This window comes from Pseudorasbora parva, chromosome 1 (genome assembly GCF_024679245.1).
Source record: "Pseudorasbora parva isolate DD20220531a chromosome 1, ASM2467924v1, whole genome shotgun sequence".
NCBI classification, from domain to species: Eukaryota; Metazoa; Chordata; class Actinopteri; order Cypriniformes; family Gobionidae; genus Pseudorasbora; species Pseudorasbora parva.
The window spans coordinates 25,731,825-25,750,001 of record NC_090172.1 but is presented as its reverse complement, the minus strand read 5'-3'; the positions used below and the strand labels follow the sequence as shown (position 1 = coordinate 25,750,001).

Sequence of the window (18,177 nt, the reverse complement as noted above, 5' to 3'; positions counted from 1 at the left end):
TTAGGATTCAATCAAATATAATCCAAGCCCCTTTGATGATGTGGATGATTACGTTACTGTTGATCATCTGTTTGTCATCGTCTAAAGCCCGCCCTGATGATTTCATTGGTCTGAACAGTTTCTGTTCGGAGATAATTACTCCTCTATGGAGCGAGGCCAGACCGAACTGCCCGACCTAAAAATTTTGTCGGGGGGGGGCTGAGTTCGGGTGGCATCCCGGCTAGCACCCATGGGCATGCTGGTCTGAAAATTAGTTGTGTTTAGGCATGTTGTTGGCACTTTGATATTTTTTGAAAAATATGAAACCTGGTCTAAAATCAATAGCGCAGTATTTTTGGGGTTATTTAAAGGGTGCGTTAGTAATATGTGCTTATAGGTGTGTGCATTAAAAATAAAAGCATTACAATGTAAATTATTATTATTGTGTACATAAAAATAAAAATGCTTACATGTCATAATGGATAGTCATTGCATGTATCAGAATTACCTTTTACCTACTGCTAGCCTGACAAGCCAGACCCACATCAAGATGTTTGGTCTGGGAACTCACCATTGACAGGGCTCAATCCGAGGGGCGGGATAAACGGTTGTCTTTCAAACTCCCTCTGCATACAATTGGATAGCGCTTCAACCAACCAGAGCAACGTGAAGCGGAGCTCGTTGACAGATTAAACTTTTGCCGGCAAAACTCAGAACACATCTTCCCCTTTTAAGAATGACTTCAGTGCCGTTCTTTGTTGTTTTCTCAGAAAAAAACTTAACTACAAGTCTTCCAGAGTCACGGTAAAAGCTGATTCGAAAGACTGCCATTCGCCAGCTTCTGTGTTTACTAGTAGCATGCAAACGCAATTCGGCCGTCATTATGTTAAGCCCCGCCCACCGACTATACACAATGTGATTTTGGTTTGGTTTTTACAGCTCAGAAGTGTATTGAGAGTTGCTAGACGATACTCGTGGCAGATTAGATTTGCTGCCGCTAGGCTGCGTCTAGATTTCTAGGCTACCTTTTTGCAGTATTGATAATTGAAATTGGCTACTTATTTAACCAATCGTGGTAATACACACATGTATTCAAACTGACTCGTCAGGTTGAGGGTGTCTATATTCTGCCATACAAATAGACAATCCTCCATGGTGCAAGCACAACTGTCTTTTAAAGGGAATGGGAGATGAGACTCTGATTGGTTTATTGCACATTATGCCCAAAACATACCTATTACTCATTTAAAGAATAGGGGCAACCATTTTTCCCATCATTAAACTAGCGAAAGTGGATTCAGACATCCCTTAATTGCACTTGAAAACCTTGCGGTCTTCCTAAGAGTCTGCACTTTAATGACGTAACGGCGCTTTGACGGTCGGGAAAATGTCTAGTGCGGAACCCTCATCAATGCTCGGCAAAAGTGTGCAATGAGGGTGCATATCGACCGCAAAGGAGCACTCGCGAGCACCCTTCTGAGACCTAAAATGACAAATGGGACACCCTATGGTCTCATGGACTTAATGGAATGCATATGCGGAAGCCATTGCAAGTCCACAAGCACAAAAGTGCATATGAAGTGTGCCATTTCAGACAGGGCCTTAGACCATACACAGATTGTTAATATAGAGCCCCTAATGTTGTGCTTTGATGACACGATCAGTACTTACTCTCGCACCATCTCGTCCAGGTAGACCAGGAGGACCTGGTTCTCCTTTGTCACCCTAAGAAAAAGATGTGACAACAGCATTAAAAAATATCATAAGTGTGGGAAAATGTACTAAACAACTATTGTAGATAACATACCGAATATCCTGAGAGGCCTTGTTCACCATCTTTGCCAGGTTTTCCCTTATGAAAATAAATATATCACCGCATACATGTCATAAAATTCTGTCTTTTGTAATCTGTAAACATAAATGAGTAGTTGGGGTTTCAGTTGGCTTTAACTCACCCTCTTTCCAGGCTCGCCAGGTTCCCCTTTGTCACCTTTCTGGCCCCCTTGTGGACCCTGTCAGACAAAGACAGGAATGTTGATTACACACTGAACAAAAAAAGAAGAAGCATAATCCAAATAATTTTTATATGTACAGATGCTTTCTTGAGAGTTTTAATGCCTACCCTGTTTTAATCAGGGTTGGCATTATGGGTGTTGGAATTGTGTGTGGGTGGGACAAGACCCACTCACTTTTTACAACCAATGATGTTGGACCCCAGAGCCGATCCTGACCTCCCTGGGGCCCTAAGCAAAATTCTGCTAAGGGGCCCTCCTACCTGACCCGTGAGCTATGTAAACCATTTGCCATTGCCATGCAGTTACACCTGACACCTCAGTGCTTCCAATTCAATCCTCCCTCCTTTGAACAAAACAGTCAAAGAATGAAGTTCAAACTAACAATATTTATTGAAGAGTATTTTCTATAGAATCTTAAGATAGTACTTGCTGAAGACGGCTTTACTGTTGGTGAATCTGGCTGTACTGGGTCTGTGCTAGAACTGGCTGAGGCTGGATGTGGATCATCTGGGTCTGTGCTTGTACTGGCAGATGATCCAGCATCTCCTCTACGTACAAACTTAAGCATAGCAAATTATGGATAAAACATTTTATAAGCTGCATCAGACCCATTCAAACTGGATCCCTCAGATTTCCATTTATACATTTTCAAATATAAAATACTATGTATACTACTTGGCTCTTGTAAATTATTAACTAGTGAACTAGTGATTCAGATATCAAGAATCTTTGTGAGTGATGACATCATTGTTGATATCAAGAATTCCCTTTTTAAGTGAACATGTAATCCCTGATATCAAAAAGACATTGTTACTAGTAAAAATTCCATACCTAGTATCATGAATTCACATTATAAATAGTGAACATGTAATTATTGATATTAAAAATGCAAAAATTGTGAATGAATAAAAGCTAAAATGTCTTGCCATAACATGCTACTGTGTTTTATATTATGTATGTTAAAGCTATATTTGATTTATGGTTATTATTTACTGAGGGATGTGCATCCATATTGACCAGTATGTCCAGCTAATTAATATCAACATTTTAAATTCAATATAGCCTATAAATCAATAGTCAATCAATGTCAAATTGTCAATACATTGCTTACCATCTTGCATAATTTGTGCAGTAGTTTAGAGTTGTAACTAAACATTGACTAAGACTAGATAATCATTGTCTTGTTATGTAGCCTATGTGCACTTATGATGAGGAGGAGGATCATGCCCATATATTGTTCTGTCGGTCTGGTATCCACACAGATATTTCTGCTGGAAAATGCACGTTTCATCTCGTGCACGCGCATATACGCATGTTCATGCGCAACGCGGATCTTTTCCGAACTGCAGTAAACAAACACCGTTGCCGTTTATCAAAAAATAAATAAATAAATAAATGTATTTCTTAGGCACAAAGACACAGAATACAGCCCTGAAAGCAGCTGGGATTAGCTAACTAGACAGACCAAGGGATGCGTAGCTTGCCTGTCCATCTTAGCAAGACAACAGAAAAGAGATGCACATCATCTTAACTTTAGGGTACTGTTATTTGCTGACATCAAACTTGGAGAGGACAGAACACAAGTTTATCTGATTGCCGTTCCTGCAAATCACTCTCATGGTGTTTTTTTTCCCTCTTTTCCTGGCCAGACGTATAATTTCGCTTAATTTTATCATCATTGTTTACAACATTGATTGACTCGCTTTGACACGAGGGGGAGGCGGGGCCCTGAGTAAATTGCGGAGTGAGCGTATAGGGCTGCTTGCGTAGTGAGCGTATAGGGCTGTTCGGCTCTGTTGGACCCACTCACTTTTATCGTCTTTAATTCAGAAAAAAATTTGTTTAAAAAACCCTAATTGAGAAACAGTTATTATTAAACACGTTAGATGCTTTATTTCACCTTTTCTAATATTTTCTCCATTTTTATTGAAAATAAATGCCTTTCTGATCTAATATGTGATGTGAAAAGGGAGTAGAGCGAGTGTGGCAAAAGGCGGATTCAAACCTCCTATCGATTTGCGTCAAAACTTGATGACATGCGTCTTACCACTACTCTATAGCCACAGTAAAAAAATCAGTGATTTCCATAACTTTGTCTGTCCCAGTCAATCGTTTAGTAAACTGCGGTATATTTGTATTTAATGTAAAGGGCATCTAACGTTACTCCAGTAAAAAAAAATCTGAGAAAGCGGACCCACCCAATTTGTATTTGCTTCCGATGCCCATGGTTGGCATGGTACCAAAATTTCAGTAGTCTGTACCAAAACCAGTAACATTTTGCAGTTCTCGCTCGAAATTTCGATACCAAAATAAAAAAAAAAACTGTTGAATTACGTTAAGTACTTTTGAAATATTTGTCCCGTTTTTTTCTGTCAATCATTAAAGTTTCTGATTCAAGCACACCTTTAAACAGGGCTGCCAATGCAGAAACTTTACAATGTAATTAGCAGCATTAAAAACTAAGCTTGTATTCAGATTGTAAATGGGTAATAAACAGAAAGCAAAAGAAGTTCCCTTCCTTTTTCATCAGTGTTCACACAGAGCACATTTTTCACATTGTTTTTTTATGTAAACACACATTAAACGGACAGGTATGACCGTTGCGCTCGTCGCTTGCCTCTTTTGCAGTGTCTCACTCTTGACACAGCAATTTGGCGTTCAATTTAAAATCAGTAAAACCCGTGCTTTTCCATCTTGCGTTTTTTCAAAGCAATAAAGCATTCTGTGAGAATGAGCCTGAAGGCTGTAAATCTCTAAAGTGCAAGCTCACAGAATTTTGCACTCTCACAAAAACACACGTTTTATTAAAAAAAACTCTTAATTTTACAATGAATCTCTTATTTACATTGTGTTTACATTTTGTTGATTAAAGGATTCACGAGTGTGTGGCTTGTACTGAACAAAACATTGTGCATTTTTAGTTGTGTTGAGCGGATTCTGACTAACTTACTGACTATCACCTCTAATAGGCCATTGCATTCATGCGCTCAACAGATTGGCCACAACACTCAATGCTTGTAAATACTGTAAATAGAAATAGTGTTAACACTTGGCTAAAGTATTCACGAGTGTTTGGCTTGCGCTGTAACGTCTGGTAACGATAGTTCCTGTTTGACAACTCTAGTTTTAATGAGTGTGTAATAGAATGAAAGGAAACAAAAAGAAAGATACTTACAGGGGGGCCAGGGAGGCCTGGAAAACCAGGATCTCCAGGTGGGCCACGATCACCCTATTAAAAGACAAACACGGCAAAACATTAATCAAAACATACATACGTTTGTTAGACCTGCTATTAAGCAATGTAACTCTGGAACATTATACTATAAAATATAATTGATATTGTATATGATAAAAAATAAGTTTGTATAGGGCATTCTTAAAACTTTGGACTGCGAATCATAATGACCAAACAAGCTTCAAAAGCTGGTTTGAAGCAAGGAACTGATGGTACCTTTTCTCCTTGTTGAATGACTGTATCAGGTGAGCCTGATACTTCGCCAACCTGTCCTGGAGGTCCCGGAGGTCCTGTTAATCCACGGTCACCCTTTACACATAAACATATGCATGTTAAAAACCCAACTGTTAATAAACCTGATGTACAGTATGTATTATTCACAATGTGCGTACCTTCTCTCCTTTGGGTCCTTGAAAGTTTAATCCCATGTTTCCCTTCATGGAAAAAAGGACACATTAGCACTTTGGCAAAACTGAGATAAGTAACACTTGACACTGTTTAATTGCAGCATTCAGACTTACCTTCGGCCCTGGTGGACCAGGAGGGCCTGGACGACCCTGAAAAAGAGTGGAATTTTACAAATGAAATGAATTATAGCATTGCAAAATATTAAATATGTATGAGCCAGCAGTATAAAGGGTAAACCGATTCACAGCCCTGTATCTAAAATGTGTGTGGTGGAGTTTAAATCACACAAGCTTAGAGCTGCACAAAAAGAGAAATTGCAATCAGTGTCTTACCTCATACCCTCGGGGACCAGAAGGACCAACAGGACCTTGAGGACCTGGGGGTCCAGGATTGCCCTATATATCGTAACCAGAGTGTTATTGTATGAAGTAGTCACTTCACATTTATTGCATTCATCAGTATTTGATCTTGGTACGACTGATACTCTTTTGAAGGGGTACACAGTAAAATCCAATATGAGTGAATTCCCATATATATTAGGGTCAAATAATGCTTTAATTCCAAAATTTTCCCCAAAAAATTCACAGGAACAATCTGGAAAATCTGCTTCTGTTGCTAATTAATCTGTAAATGCTCACCCTAGAACCTGGTAAACCATCAACGCCGGGATCCCCATTTTCTGAAATTCTGTTTATATCTATGATTTCCCCAGGCTCACCCTACAGGAGAAAAGAAAAGGCATTTATAAACATAATTTCACACATATCCTAATATGTATTAACGGAAGCATTCCTCTACAGTGAAGAACAAGTGCATGTGCAATGGAATCAAATAATTGCCTTTTGTCCTATAGGTCCGGGTAAACCCTGTGGAGAAAATAAAGTATTAATTAATTATTTTAAAAAATAATGACTTAAAATACTTCTGTGAGAGCTCGCAAATTTAAATTATTTGACATTAAGCAATACTTACTATTCGACCCTCTAAACCTGGAAGGCCTGGACTTCCAGGGAATCCTCTTTCACCCTGTAAAAAAAAAAAGTATATATATATTTGTTTGCTTTATTATGTTTTAATTCACTCAACCTGTTTGTGAACTGAAAAGAGCTTCTTGTTTGTAGTGTTTCATACTTTAGTTCCGTTACAGCCTGGAATTCCTTTGGGTCCTGGTGCGCCATCTTGTCCTGGGAGACCCTGTCAGTCAAAAATAGCACATACATTATTATTTAGACTATTAACATAATAATGACCGTAGAGTGTAAGGCAAGGAGGCAAAAGACAACAGACTGACACACTAACTGTATGGCAGAAGAGCCTTACATGATTTCAGAGAGTATATTACAGAAAATGTAATTACCCTTGCCATAGTTAAATAAGAAAAGTTCAGTACATGGACAACACATACTGTGAGTCTCAAACACCATTGCCTCCTCCTTCATATGTAAATCTTGTTTGTGAAAAACACCATGGAAAAACAGGCTATTTTCAACATAACGGCAACTGTGACGGAATCGCTGGGATCATTAATATGTACACCCCCAACATTTGCAACAGTAGATACGCATGTCGATCCCTTTTGACAGATTGAAATCTAAATTAGCCTATATTTGATCATTAACACATAAGTCAGAAACTAACTTTGTTTACTACTACTGTTTAGTTTCTTACAGATCGCTCAGTCGATCCGTGTAGCTAACATCACCTTTACCATCTAAGTTGATAGTCATTTGACAAGGCTTCAAGTCAATTTGTTAAATAAATATACATTTTTGAGAATTTTGCAGCGGAAGAGTAGTAAACATGACACTGCCTATTTTAAGTGGCTTCTACATTACTTTGTTTGGCTAAATTAATCGACTTTTAAATCAGTAGTCTACTGTCAAACTGTAACGTTACTGTAAACAACATATTTATACACTACTCAGTTTGTGATTCAAATTTGAGAAGCTATCATTGTAAAATCACTGCCATGACGGATGGTAGATGTGTTAACTGTCATTGAGCAGATGTCAAATAAAGTGCTACCAGCTTTCTATATCAAATAAATCTGTTCTTTTGAACTTTCTATCCATCAAAGAATCCTGAAAAAAGTCATTACGTGTTCCACAAAACTATTAGCACAACTGTTTTCATCATTGATAATAAAAAAAAAATCCACATCACCAAATAACCATATTAGATTGAATTCTGAAGGATTGTGTGATAACAATTATTTTTAAATTGCAATAATATTTCCCAAAATTACAGATTAATTTATTTTAATCAAATAAATTTATAATAAGTATATATATAATAAGTTTTAGTGAGCATAAAAGACAAATAAAAAACAATAAAAAATCTTACCGACCCCAGGCTGACCACAAACTGTATGGTGTGTATAGTAAGTTTACTGTATGTATAGGGCTGCAAGTGTTTTCATAATCTATAATCTATTAATCGGACAGAAGAAAAATAGTTCTTTTCTAACATGTTATTCTACAGTCATGCCTCGACGGGTCAGGGCTGTTGTGGCAGCAAAAGTGGGACCAATTAGGAAGGTGGTTATAATGTTATGCTTGATTGGTGTATTTTCAGTGTAGGGAAGTACATACAATATAAATATTAGAAAAAGAAAAAAAGAAAAGAAAAAGCTGACTTAATAGTTAACAATACACATGCTCACTCTTAAGATGTATTGTTTATTGAGTGTTTATTCCGTAGCAATGAGTTTTCTGCAAGTGATGTAACTAATGGAGATGATTTGATTTGACTTCACCATGGTGCATATTTTAAACTGTGTGTTAATAAATTTCATTATCATCTATTTTCAATTTGGATTTTATTAATTACTTCTTACAGCCATAATTAGATGATATGCTTAAGAAAGCGCTTGATGTACTCACTGGGATTCCTGGTGTTCCCGGAAAGCCTGGCAATCCAGGAGGTCCCTGCAAAAACACAGTCAGTATTTTTTAGATAACTGCGGATCCATTATGAGCCAGAGACTCTTACTGAGAAACTCTTACTCTAATTCCTTTGGTCCCTATCGGCCCTGAAGGTCCATCATCACCCTGTGAAAGAAAGTAAGTCCAGTCTTAACATCAGTAGCAGAGCAGTAATTATTATGCAAATGAATATATGAATATCATAATGAGCTGACCACTGACCTTCTCTCCACGAGGTCCAATCGGCCCTTCTGGTCCAGGGAAACCTGGGACACCTGGCTGGCCTGATAAACCTGGAAACCCTCGCTCACCCTGTCATTAGAGTGAGGAAAATATTTAAAGAACAACATAAAATAGACCAAAAGGAGAGACAGAGCCATTAATTAAGGATGCACAGAGTTCACATTACTTAATTTTTTTTTACATAATGCACATAGAAAAGAAAAAAATGCCAATATTGTAAAACTTCAATGAGATCAAATCAGACTAGTATCTAAGGGTGTTTACACAAGAATGATGTTCCAAAAACGTAAAGGTTTTTCCTTTACGTTTTTTCGCAAACAACATCGTCAAAATGATCCCCCGTTCACACACGGATCTATGAAAACGACTAAAAATGCTGCGTTATACATGCCAGGCCAGTAGATGACGATGTCACTTCGCAAAGAAACATAGACTGAACATGTAATACGCATGTTTTTAGTTGAAAACGGTGTCGTGTAAAGACTTTTACACTAACATTTAAGCATAAAGTCATACATTACCCAGTGCGGCACTTCTGGAGGCACAGATTAAAATGAAAAGAGTCAGGCTTATGTTAAGTTCAGGTTCACATCACTTTGACAAATTAATATAGAAGAGCTGCATGATTCTGGATAAACTGAAACTGAAATGATTCAAATAGAGATCACGATTCTCTCGCGATTCTGAACAGAAAATGGTAAAAATATAACATGTAATTTACTAGGTTCTAACAAAATGTTAATTGCTGCAGTCATTTTTATAAATGTTTAACTCATTTGAAAGAAATAAATGATTCAGTGACTCGCTCAGAAATATGTTGCTTCTTTCATTATTGGATGAATAAGCATTTTTGAATTAATCTATTGAATGAATGATTCAATGACGAATAAATATATAACAGTATTAACAATAACTTAATGTAATCGATACAATAGTTATTTGAAGTGGTAAGTGACATTTAAAAGGGGACTTATTATATTTCGGTTGCTACTGTAGTGTTTATATCTGAACTATAAGCTTTTATCCCAGTTCTTCTCTGATCATTTGAATATTTTTAACAGAAATATCGATACAGTGTAGTTGAAAAGACTGTAGATTCAGATCAGCTGCAGATTTGAATGGTCTATTATAATTTCGTCAAAGGTTTAATAGACAGGAGAATCGTTGCAATTTAAGAATGCCTTGGTGTGGGTGTTTGAATCGAGATCATGATCTTTTAACAATTAATCGTGCAGCTCTAGAATATAGCTAGGCCTACTGAAAAGGCCATACATGCATTAAACACATGTATATGAGCCTATGGACATCAGTGCGTTCCATTCGACCATAAGTGCTCTATGAAGTGGACTGCCACCATTCCACCAGTGAGAGTCCAGTCCACAGGAGTGGAGTGTTACATGTTTGGTCAGAAGGGCAATGCAAACAGTATATGGAATAAGAGAAAATCAGTACATCACTTCACAGGAAGTGGAGAGGTAAAAAGTTAGTATGGCAAAAGGTAAAAAAATCTAAGGCTCCAGCTTTTTAAAAAAAGTTGAATTAGTCCCAGGTGTAGTTTGTTTGTACGCAATTGTGAGATGTGACAGTTACAGTGCAACTAGTTACATAAGCTAATCTAATAAAAGTTATTTTCATGTTAGACGTCACTAAGACATCTATCATCTATCCTGACCAGTAAAAAGAATAGCAACTATGACAATTTCAATGAATAAATAATAACTAAACATATGTATAAACATTTGCATAGGCACACATGGATGAGCTAAATACATATGTACATTTAAGTATGGTTACTTTTATCATATTTTTAAGAAAATATATACCACAAACTAACCATAGGTGGAGTTTGGAGGGGGTTATGAGTTATGAATAATTTTGTAAAATATTTTTTAATGATTATTTTCACATTTTATTTGTCTTATCTAATGATTTTAGTGTAGAATGTGTAAAGCTGATTGTTTTTAGGATGACAAAAAAATGTAAAAGTAATTTTTTAGGTGGATTAATTTTGTTTAAGTTGCCTGGATTAATTTGCCTGCTCAGTGGTCTAACAGGGCTCATCAATGTCAAAATGATTGAGATGGCCAAAGAATTAAAAGAAGGCGGTATCTTACGGTCATACTGTCACTGTCACAATGCAACAAGTGTTTGTGGAAAGATGTAAGCAGATGTGAGTCTTAGGCAACTGTTTTATGATAAAAATGTTCAGCTACCCATAGTAATAGAATGCCTAGTGATGCAAACTACTAACTTTTTTATGAAATGTAGGCGTTTTGAATTGAAAAAAATTTGATTATGATTCGTGTAGCCTAATTTAAAAATGCATGTGACAACGACGAGGTTAAAAAAACATAGCATTTTCTACAAATTAGACATACGCATAAGAGTGAATGTGCACATTAAAAAAAAAAAAAAAAAAAAAAATATATATATATATATATATATATATATATATATATATATATATATATATATATATATATATATATATATATATAATTTGCAAATTGATTCACCTGATTACATTCATTAGCATTCATTAGCCTACTACAATTGGACCTAGAACTTATTTTACCATTATTCATTTATTCCCCTAAACCCCTTTTAATCCCTTTATTATTGGATTCCTTTATTATTATTATTGTTACTTATAATATTATAAATTATACCCTAAGGTGCACCTTCAAGCACAAAAGTGAAACTCCACCTATGCCACAAACTGTCTAATATGCGCGAGTCAAATTTGTCTGAATATGTTGATGTTGTATGGTGCTCTGAATGAAAACATTTTGTTAAGGGACGTGAACTTCAACAGAACATGTCGAATGCAACGCAGCTTATATATGTGGCTGTTTGTTTGTGAATAAGCACTCACCTTCTCTCCTTTCACCCCACTGCAGTCACACTTCGATTCAGTCCCACAACCATGACACGCCTAAAGACACAAAACACAGTTATTCATAACCACATATTTTGGAGACATGAACTACCGGTCAAAAGTTTGTAATAATAATGTTTTTTTTTCCTGTTTTTTGTTGTTGTACTGTTTAAAAATAAGTTTTAGTTAGGATAGATGATACCATGATGCACTTCCACTCAAAAGTTTGGAGTAAGTAAGAAATGAATACTTTTATTCAGCAAGCGTGAATTAAATCGTTCAGGATTGATGGTAAAGACATTTATAATGTTATAAGAGATTTCAAATAAATGCTGTTGTCTTGAACTTTCTTTTCATCAGAGAATCCTATGGTTTCAACAAAATATTAAGTAGCAAAGATGTTTTAAACGCATTCAAAAACATTCAAAAACGTTAATATACCAAAGTTTTGGCTGGTAATTTGTGCACAAATTAAATTATCATTAAAATAAATTAAATATATGTTCAAGAGCATCTTCATAATCTATTCAAATGAAGTTTCGCAACTGATAATCATCAGATGATCAGTGAAGTCATCAATCCTGATCAGTCCTTATGAACCTGATGTTTTACATATATCATTTTTCTTTTCTTTCAGCCTTCCACAAATGTTATCAAACAGGTGTGAACCCTGATGCCAAGTGAACACAGCTTTTTTATACAGGATGATACAATTTCACTGAATATCAGAACACACAGATCAACAGAATATGTGGGAATAAATCGGCATTTCATTTTCTTTTATACAGATTGTTAAAAAAAACAGGCAATAATTTGAACTGGAATTTGGTATGGACACAGCATTACATAGCTTTTTTCATGCTATTGATATACTAGTGAACATGTTTTTAAACATTTATCAAATGTATATATTCATTTATAGATTTTTTAATGTTGGAAAAATATCAGAGTGGAGAAGATTTATTACAAAATGGAAACTCTGGAAAAAGAATACAAAATATGTCTACAGCTTTAAGAGTGATATCCACTGTTGAATCGGAATGAATGATCATTAAAGCACAGCGATTCATATTTTGTAGTTGTTTTCTTTTTGTGCTATAAAAGGCCCATGGGTGTTTTTCATACAAACACTAGATGGCGCTATTTGCTTTCTCTTGAAACCACTAACCCTTTAAACAAGATTAGACACGGGATATTAGAAATTCAGTAATCGTCCAAACATTTAAAGATTTATAAATATGCTGATAGATGTGACTTTTATTTATTTCACATCGCAAATAACTTTTTTAATAAACATTCAACATACAGAGTGTGTGGATAACCAGAGAGAATGAATGTGCCTCAAATCTACTAGTGTATATTTAGATGACTTGCCTTCTAATGTCTACAAGGACACCACAGACACAATCCATTGACAGACAAATAAATAGAAGATATCAAAACACTCAATAGAGCAGATATAGAATTCTTATTTAGTAAAAAATTTAGTAAATCAAAGTAGACAGCTAACTAGTAAAAAGTAGTATTTATAATTAATAAGTACATTTGTTAAATCTCTTTAAAATATATACTTTTATTTAGCAAGGATGCATTAATTTGATCAAAAGTGAGAGTAAAGACATTTATAATGTTACAAAAGATTTATTTTTCAAAATGCTGCTCTTTTGAACTTTCTATTGATCAAAAAATCTTGAAAGTAATGTATCACAATTTCCACAAAATATTATGCGGATTTCAACATTTAATAAGAAAAATGTATTGAGCACCAAATCAGTGTATTAATGATTTCAGAAGGCTCGTGTGACACTGAAGACTTGGAGTAATGATGCTGAAAATTCAGGAATAAATTACATTTTAAAATATATCAAAATAAAAAAGAGTATATAATATTATATAATAACTATATAATTATATAATCTTTGGTCAAATAAATGCAGCATAAAAAAGACCTTACTAACATTAAACTTTTGAACAGTACCAGAGTGCAATTTGAAAGTGTGCTCCTATGTTTCCTAAGGCAGGCAACCCATTAGGTTTTGAGAAACAAACTATATTTTACAGAAAATATTGCAAATGGGATCACTGCTTTGAGAAGTACAACTTTATTTGTCATTCTTTTTGTAAGATTGTGCCAGTCTTGTAGAAGGGGACTCTTCAATGTGAGAGCAGAGATTTATGAAAATACCCTAAGCAACTTTGCATAGAGAAATAAACTAGCAAATGCCAGCACATACTGTAGTCAGACACTAGTCCTGCTAGTCAAATGCATGTGTCAGTTGTATAGCTTGTCAGAGTCAAAACAGACAAGCTGAGGAAGTTCACTAGCTCATCATTTTGCTTAGGTCAGCTATATGGGCAACAATTCACACACTATGTGTTGATCTGAGGAAGAGTTTCATTTAACACCCATAAACAAGACATGCATATTAAAGGGTTAGTTCACCCAAAAATGAAATTGATGTCATTAAGGACTCCCCCTAATGTTGTTCCACACCCGTAAGACCTCCGTTCATCTTCGGAACACAGTTTAAGATATTTTATATTTTAGTCCCAGAGCATATGCAGTCTATGCACACTATACTGTCCCTGTCCAGAAAGGGAATAAAAACATCATCACAGTAGTCCATAATTATGTGACATCAGTTTGTTAATTAGAATCTCTTGAAGCATCGCAAATACATTTTGGTCCCAAAAAAAAAAAAAAAAACTACGACTTTACTCAGCATTGTCTTCTCTTCTTCTCAGCGTATTGATTCATGATTCGGATCACGTGTCAAACGGCCAAACTGCTGAAATCACGTGATATTGGCGATCTGAATCATGAATCAATATGCTGATTCATGACCGTTTGAATCTTTATTTGAGGTTTGAAAACAAACAGGGAAGAGAAGACAATGCTGAATAAAGTCGTAGTTTTTGTTATTTTTGGACCAAAATGTATTTACGATGCTTAAAGAGATTCTAACTGACCAACTGATGTCTCATATGGACTACTTTGATGATGTTTTTATTCCCTTTCTGGACATGGACAGTATAGTGTGCATACACTTAGATACGCTATCAGACTAAATATAAGATATCTTAAACTGTGTCTGAAGATGAACGGAGGTATGGAACGAGTCATTAATGACATCAATTTCATTTTTGGATGAACTAACCCTACTAATTTCAACAACACTGAGGAGTGGCACTAAAGCTATATTATCAGAAACAAGCAACCAACTGAATATAAACACTGAATTCTGAGACCTCAATATTTTAGATCAAGGCATCCTTGAATCATGATAAAAATGCAAAATGAATGAAGGTCAAATCAGAATCAAAAACAAATCCAATGGAAATTTAACAGGGGCTTATTAAATGGTTCATCTTTTGGCAGGGCATCTCAAGACCTGCAGAAAAAGCAGACAGAGTCCAATTGGAACAAGTTAAAGTACACATGTTTGACAGCCATTCTGCTAGTGAAAAAGAGCCCTGGGAATAGAAGGTCACATGATCTGTAAGCGCTGAAAGTTCCATGCACTTCATACTTAAAGGGATAGTTCAACCAAAAAAAAAACAATTATTACATTAAGATAATATTTTACTGACCTCAAAGTGGTTTGGTTTAGTTTAGTTTATTAAGTTTATTATCAGATATTAGTTCATAGGTAGTCTATAATACATGAGCCAACAATATTAGCCTGTAACTGTAAAAGTTGAGAAAATCTATTTTTGGTAATAGATATCATGTAGGTATTGACATTTTTTTAGAGAGAGAGAGAGAGAGAGAGAGAGAGAGAGAGAGAGAGAGAGAGAGAGAGAGAGAGAGAGAGAGAGAGAGAGAGAGAGAGAGAGAGAGAGAGAGAGAGAGAGAGAGAGAGAGAGAGAGAGAGAGAGAGAAGGACAAGTTTGAACAAGGCCACCCAGTGGAGAATATTAAGAAGTGCAACGATTCATCCATAGAGGCAAAATGCAAATTCCAGTGTAGGGCTTGTGGATTAACCTACCCACAGTGAAAGATGGCCTGAGGGCAAATGAATGCTGGGAGCAGACAGAACTAAGTGGCAGCAGACCACAAATAATGTGTGAGTTTGAATGGTCCAATGAAACACTCACAAACATACTTATACAAACACACACACACACACACACACACACACACACACACACACACACACACACACACACACGTTTTTTGTGTGAAATGTAGGGACATTTCATAGGCATAATGATTTTTATACTGTACACATCATATCTTCTATACACTGCCCCTGCCCCTAAACCTACCCATCACAGGAAACTTTCTGCATTATTACTTTCTCAAAAAATCTCGTCCTGTATGATTTATAAGCATTTTGAAAAATGATGACATGGTAACATGTCCTCATATTTCACCCTCTTCTTGTAATTTCCATGGCATACCATGTCATTATACACATTTGTGCCCTGATATTTCACAAAAACAAGCACACACAGACCACATGTGTTCTCTTACACAATTTTTAGTTTGTTTTTAAACATAAATATTGTAGATTGAAACTTAATAGGTAAAGTTTTCATTTTAGGTGTCTGGTTCGCTATCTTTGTGGGGACTCTCCATAGATGAAATGGTTTTGTACAAACTGCAGCTTATATTATATCCCATTACACTAACCCTACCCCTAAACCTACCCATCACACAAAAATTTCAGCATTTTTACATTTTCAAAAAAAAAACAAAAAAAACATCCAGTATGATTTCTTGTTTGTTTTCTCATGGTCAGGGTAGGTTAAAGTTCCCACACTGTCAGAAAAAAGGTACATCATGTCACTGGGGCGGTACCCTAAGGTACCACCTTTAGGGGTGAGTAAGCTACAAAGATATACCTTTTCACTTTTGTAGGGTACCGCTCCAGTGACAGAACTGTACCTTTTTTTCTGAGAGTGCAGGATAGAAAAACATGAACAGACACACGCACACACACACACACACACACACACACACACACACACACACACACACACACACACACACACACACACACACACACACACACACACACACACACACACACACACACACACACACACACACACGTTTTTTGTGTGAAATGTAGGGACATTTCATAGGCATAATGATTTTTATACTGTACACATCATATCTTCTATACACTGCCCCTGCCCCTAAACCTACCCATCACAGGAAACTTTCTGCATTATTACTTTCTCAAAAAATCTCGTCCTGTATGATTTATAAGCACACACACACACACGCACGCACGCACGCACGCACACACAGATCAAATGTTTCAAATAAGTTATTTTAAACCTAAATATTGTAGGTTGAAACTAAAATACAGTGTGTGTTTTAGGAGAAGTGACATTTTGAATCACCTTCAGCGTTCAATTCACTGAAATGATCCTGCAGTGTGAAAAAATCATTTTGCTCACCGTTCTCACACTGTTTATAACATAAACACACTGAGATACTATTTTCCCCCGTCCAGGCAGCATTCAGCAATAACAGTAAGAATAACAGATTTCCCTGCATTCCTTTCCCACCGTCACTGCTGGATTTTCATGACTTCAAGGTCCATAAGAATCTCTTCTTAAACGTGTTTTAGGGTATAACTCTTTCAAATCTAATGGACCAGAAAGCACCTCTCTCTGATGTCCTGCACTGGTTCATCCCTGGAATTCTTTTATTCCTATTCCTGTGGAGTTAAGAAAATAATGACCTTCAACCTCTACCAATTAACCCGTTGAGGCCGAGTGGATTGTGTGGGGGCGGCAGGTGAGGGAAAGCGTGCAAAGGGGTCAAATGTTTAGCAAAGTATCATTTCAGAAGATAGTCTTAATGCCAAACGCAGAAAATGACAACAAACTAACTTTTGTTGTCTCTCACGCAAAGAGCTTGACTTTTATTTGCAAGCACATTAAAAAAAAGAAAGAGAAAAACTGCAGTGACCTAATCAATAAAATTAAGCCTGTTCCCAGGACTGCAATGATAAGTTACAGATATACCAATTGTTTTGACCCGTATATTTTTTACAGTCAAACTCTCACGCTCAGTAGAGCCATGTTTCCACCGATGTAGAAAATTGTCACGCAAAAAAAGCATTAATTACATAATAAATGTGCTTTATAAGAACTAATAAACCGCCAATATCATAGTAATATGCATGCTAATAAACAGCTAGTTAATAGCATTGGCGTAATTCCATTGCTGTGTTAATGCAGCCAAATAATAATGAGTAAATAATATTATTAGTAATATTAATAAAATCATTGTTTTTATGATTTTAAGATTAAGTAGGATGTATAACATAAATTCTTGATAAATGTATTTAGCATTTTATCATAAAATAATATTAATACTATTAAATGCTGTATTTTTATTGTTTAATTATTTAATTATTAGTAAAAAAAAAATCTGACACTTAAAATGTATTAGAATCTATCTATCTGCCATAAAAATACACTACTGGTGGGTCAGTCTAGTACAAGCAAGTTATCTCAACAAGGTACAACACC

The 18,177-nt window shown here is 35.8% G+C and overlaps 1 protein-coding gene across 1 annotated transcript in view; it reads right to left on the bottom strand.

The window, feature by feature from the left end:
• col4a5 (collagen, type IV, alpha 5 (Alport syndrome)) overlaps window positions 1–18,177 on the bottom strand; it is a 68,587-nt gene that overhangs the window by 25,823 nt on the left and 24,587 nt on the right. The window contains exons 2-17 of the mRNA XM_067437369.1: window positions 11,680–11,739; window positions 8,784–8,873; window positions 8,643–8,687; window positions 8,520–8,564; window positions 6,769–6,831; window positions 6,610–6,663; window positions 6,477–6,503; window positions 6,276–6,356; window positions 5,970–6,032; window positions 5,751–5,786; window positions 5,622–5,663; window positions 5,446–5,538; window positions 5,170–5,223; window positions 1,935–1,991; window positions 1,787–1,831; window positions 1,651–1,704 (exon numbers count right to left, since the gene is read on the bottom strand). Coding sequence (XP_067293470.1) covers window positions 1,651–1,704; window positions 1,787–1,831; window positions 1,935–1,991; window positions 5,170–5,223; window positions 5,446–5,538; window positions 5,622–5,663; window positions 5,751–5,786; window positions 5,970–6,032; window positions 6,276–6,356; window positions 6,477–6,503; window positions 6,610–6,663; window positions 6,769–6,831; window positions 8,520–8,564; window positions 8,643–8,687; window positions 8,784–8,873; window positions 11,680–11,739 — 909 coding nt within the window. The remainder of the gene's footprint in view (window positions 1–1,650; window positions 1,705–1,786; window positions 1,832–1,934; window positions 1,992–5,169; window positions 5,224–5,445; window positions 5,539–5,621; window positions 5,664–5,750; window positions 5,787–5,969; window positions 6,033–6,275; window positions 6,357–6,476; window positions 6,504–6,609; window positions 6,664–6,768; window positions 6,832–8,519; window positions 8,565–8,642; window positions 8,688–8,783; window positions 8,874–11,679; window positions 11,740–18,177) is intronic.